At 33.1% G+C, this 4526-nt stretch overlaps 1 protein-coding gene across 1 annotated transcript; it reads left to right on the top strand.

Moving 5' to 3' along the window:
• The first annotated feature begins 2309 nt into the window (after positions 1 to 2309).
• On the top strand, positions 2310 to 4196 carry LOC144997670 (calmodulin-binding protein 60 C-like). Its single transcript, XM_078957546.1, has 4 exons — positions 2310 to 2752; positions 2871 to 3521; positions 3604 to 3675; positions 3766 to 4196. Exons 1-4 carry the CDS (start codon positions 2723 to 2725, stop codon positions 4114 to 4116), a joined length of 1104 nt encoding a protein of 367 aa, XP_078813672.1. The 5' UTR covers positions 2310 to 2722; the 3' UTR covers positions 4117 to 4196.
• The last annotated feature ends 330 nt before the right edge of the window (positions 4197 to 4526 follow it).

The following is a 4526-nucleotide window of genomic DNA, read 5'->3' as shown; positions in this document are numbered from 1 at the left end:
AGAGAGTGCAGGGAGTAAATTAAAACAAACATCCTCTTTACAGATTTCGATTCTAAAGATGAACCAAGTCCTCATCATCCGTCAACTTCTTAGCCACTTTAACTCTTTATGGACCAAGCACCATTGAAACCAACATGTCAATATGCTTCTTAGAGTTCTCATCATTAATTAATGGTGGCAAGATATGGATTATATGCTTCTTCCAACATATGCACTGAACATTTGCATCGATAACAGTTGTATGTCCTTCAATCACTGAAAAAAAGAAGAAGTACACCAGTCATCACTAAGTTAAGAATAATCAGCTTGGAATTTGGGGTTAATATCATTAAATAGTAACAAAGTTTAAGGGTGGGGAGGAAGGAGTGATATATCATACTCTACATCAGATTTTTTATTCATTCAGGACTTTCATCAAACAGGTAGAGTGCATGTAAAATGTAAGAGAATTGGCTCAAGAACAATAATAATTATGTACATACCTCATTCATTTTATACAATGAACACAAAATAACATGAAGATACATTGTTTTTGCTTGCTTATCTTCATTTAATATGTGCTCAAATGCACAGAAAAAAAAACCAAAAGCTTGATATTGATAATCGATGACTGAAATCAAATACTTGAATTGATAATAGATTTAAGATGAATTTAAATTGATAAAACACCTTATTTGAGAGTAAAATTGAAGCATCAATATGATGGATATCGATATCAGTTGATGAATGGCTAAAAATCGTTGATCAAAAACTCAGGGGAAGCAAAATCAAACCTTGATCAATTTATGAAATCACAACTTGAAAGATCATTAGCAATTATTAAAGATGAAGATTAGTAGAAATCGACTGGACACTTTAACTTCTACCTTGGATGAAATCGATGATCACAAAGCTAAAATCAATAACAATCTTGTAATGAATTGTTGATGTCGATAGATGAACATAAACCTCAATCACTCAAATCGAAGCAAATATAAGATTGATTAGCATGAATCGGAGATTAAAGGGATATTGACCGATTAGTATGAATTGGTAGAAAGAATCGAAGCAGCTGGGTTTTGTGATAACGTGAAGATAAAAAATCTGAAGATCTAAAATTTAATCTAGTGATTAATCTACCCCTAATTAACTAATCTTTTAGATTAATTAGTATTAATCATGTTTTCTAATGAGCCACAAGATTAGTTTTGATCAAATGCTTAGATTTGGTCCTCATGTCTCACAAAATATAGGTGGTCTCAAATGAACCTATATATATATATATATATATATATATATATATATATATATATATATATATATATATATATATATATATATATATATATATATATATATATATATATATATATATATATATATATATATATATATCGGTTTGGTTAAAAACCTAAAAGAAATTTCAAAAAATAATAAGACAAGTTGCACACTTTTTTTAGACAAAACAAAAGATGTACATCATTGATCAATTTTCTTATTACTAAAATCGCTCATGCACACATGACATAGTTTGGTGATTTTAAATTAAACCAAAAGGCTTCTAGTCTAGCGGTATTAGGTGGTGCCCTCCCTCTTTGAGATCGAGGGTTTAAGTTCCGTCGTGAACATGGGTGGAATTAGGTGTTAGTTTAGAAGTAGATATAGTATATTTGTATTTGCCGGTTCAAAAAAGAAAAAAAAAACTGGGTTAAGTTTGTTAAATTCTCATAATTAAATTACTAAAACCCTTTTTTGACATTTTACATGATGCATTAACTTGCTACTTTTTGCCTTAAAACAAGATAAGCTTATATAGTTATAAAATAAAATCCGTATTATTATTATTTTATCATAAATGTTAATTAATGATTAAACACTGCCACAATAATCCAAATCATTCCAAGAATGCGGTTGCAACCCTATTTTAGCATTCAATATTTTGACAAGAGATCTTTAAAACTATAATTTTATTTGGTGTCCCAGGTTAATGCATTTTTCATGATACTCTATTCTCTAAAGTTTAAGAATTGAAGTCTCAAAAGCTCTTAATATAAAGTCTCAAAAGCAAAATACTACCTAATCTAGCTCCTAAATATTATTATTTATGTCTCCTAAAAAGCTCGATCATACCTTTTATTTGAATGAATCCATTAAAACCAAAGGCCCTTTGGTCTCATAAATAATAGATGAAGATGCATTTTTGGTGTGGAGCAACAACAAAGTAAATAACTCAAGAAATAACTTTTTATCATGAACGCGTCTTGGTGGTGTGGAATTGTGGGTTGCGTACTGAGGTTTTCTCAAGGAAATTGCGTAGCAGCTTTACGCAGGAGAGTGTGCAAGTTTTTACAGGATTAAATTCCATGCTTCCCTAGCTCATTAAAATCTTCAAACCCTAAAAATTAACACAAAAGTGTGCGTTTGAAAAATTAGCTCAAAGCCATTTGATTTCATCATATCTTCTTCGTCGATCAAGATCTTCAATCATAAAATCTACCCACTAGCTAGCTAGTATTCAAAAAGAAACTGAAAATCCTACCTTTAATCTATATCAGTATCATTAATTTCAAGTTCTTCAAACCCTACAAGCTACAGCCCATAAGTTTTCTTTTAATTAAGAACATGAAGATCAAAACCCTTTGATCTCTTTGTCTTCTAACTTTTCATCACTTTTTATAGAACTTGCTTTTTTCAGGTGGGTTGGTCGATCGCATTCTAACACAGAGCTATATTTGCCTAAACGATGGACCATTATTATCAGAACCTTGAATTTGTGGGTTAATTATTTTCTTCACTTTCCTCCGTTAACTTACGTGCGTTTGTTTAAATCTAACTTACGTGCGTTTGTTTAAATCTTGTTTTAATTTTAGATTTTCTGCCTTAATTAGCAGGATTATGAGTCGTCGGCGAATTCAACTTCAGCACCAATAAACTTAAAGTTGATATTTTCAGACGATGTGGTCGTTTCTCCGGTGTTCACGAGACAAAAGATCACCGGAAAAAACGGTGGAAATGAGTCCATCAAAGTCATCTTGGTTGATGCCGATACACACGAACAAGTCACCACAGGGCCGATGGCCTTCTCGAATGTGAAGATAGTTCTACTTCGTGGAAATTATGATGGCACCACCATGGAAGATGGCGAGTTCGAGAAAAACATCGTGGTCAACTGGGGGAAAAAGAAAAATCTTCTTGTCGGTGATGTTTATGTTCATCTTCAACATGGAACTGGAACAATCGGTGAAATCCGAATCCAACACGATAAAAATCATATCAGAATTGTTGAATTCCGATTGGGAGCAATGGTTGTCGATTCATCTTGTTCCTATCAGGTCAAACAGGCTATATCACAATCTTTTAAAGTCAAGGATCGTCGAAATGCTCAAAAGTCCCTCAGATCGTTGTCTCCAACAGACAAGGTGTGGCAGCTGAAGAATATCAGTAAAAATGGCGTCATCAATAAGCGTCTGGAGAGAGCAAACGTCTGTAACGTGAACGCTTTTCTCGATATGTATTATTCCAATCCTCAAGCCCTCCAAGAGGTAATTAAACGGTTAATTTCTTAATTTCCTCTCGAAATCATATCATGTCTTTTGATAGAAATTTGAGATTTTTGAACTGCAGATATGTCGTGTCAAAGGCAAAAACTGGGAGACAACCGTAAATCATGCGAAAACATGCAACGTAGACGTAGTGGTATATATGTCTTGCTTATTAACGTTTGTTGAACGTAATCATTGTTTAAACTTCTAATATATCTGGTTTAAAGTGGTTTGGTTTTTGTAGGGTAATGCTAATTATAAGGCCTCCGGACGAATTGAATCCACCTCTCAAGAATCGAACATTCCATCATCCTTTGATGATGATTGTTATTTTACGCAGCCTTATGAAAACGACTCTATGATTGTGGATAATAATTTTTCGATCAATGATGTTGAAGAATGTGATATGGATGTATGGTTACATGAAAATGATGAAGGGTCACTACTATGTCAAGACTCTCGAGAAGATGGAATTCGTTGTGCATTGAGTATGGTTGAGTTTGAGGGTGCTAAGGCAAAAAAAAGATGGATGAAAATGCGTACATTGTTGTTCTCGATTGCATCTTTTATGTGTGGGTGCGACATGGTTGGCTAAGATGGTTTCATCCGGCTCGAATAAATGTATAGTCTTGGATGAATGACTGCTAAAAATAAAAAATAAAAAGGGTTTTATGGGTGCGATATATAATAGAAAATAAAATTTTGATGTATGAATTCTTTTAGTCTATCTCAGTCTCATTGTCGCGTAATCTTATACCGGACATAATTAAATAATTGATAGAGCCGTTTGTGGTCCACGAACAAAGATCATCCCGATGGTTTTCGGGGAATAACGGTATGAGCATAACATATGGATCTCAATGACGATTTTGTAGGAGTTTTTGTTTGGCTTTTGTTAGTCAACGTATAATTATACAGCAATGCTTTTAATTTTGGAATTTATAAATTAAAAGATCAACGGAGCGGTATCGTATTGATAACGTGGGCCAAACAGCGTGAATAAAT

This window comes from Lactuca saligna, chromosome 5 (genome assembly GCF_052625555.1).
Source record: "Lactuca saligna cultivar CGN05327 chromosome 5, ASM5262555v1, whole genome shotgun sequence".
NCBI classification, from domain to species: domain Eukaryota; kingdom Viridiplantae; phylum Streptophyta; class Magnoliopsida; order Asterales; family Asteraceae; genus Lactuca; species Lactuca saligna.
The sequence above is the reverse complement of the archived record's forward strand: the minus strand, read 5'-3'. Positions and strand labels throughout refer to the sequence as shown.

What these genes read in the sequence shown, in the direction of transcription:
- LOC144997670 (XM_078957546.1), top strand. Translation starts at nt 2,723, where the DNA reads ATGGACCATTATTATCAGAACCTTGAATTT. An exon ending in ATTATCAGAACCTTGAATTT is followed by an intron (nt 2,753 to 2,870) that starts GTGGGTTAATTA and finishes CTTAATTAGCAG; the next exon opens with GATTATGAGTCGTCGGCGAA. An exon ending in CATGCAACGTAGACGTAGTG is followed by an intron (nt 3,676 to 3,765) that starts GTATATATGTCT and finishes TGGTTTTTGTAG; the next exon opens with GGTAATGCTAATTATAAGGC.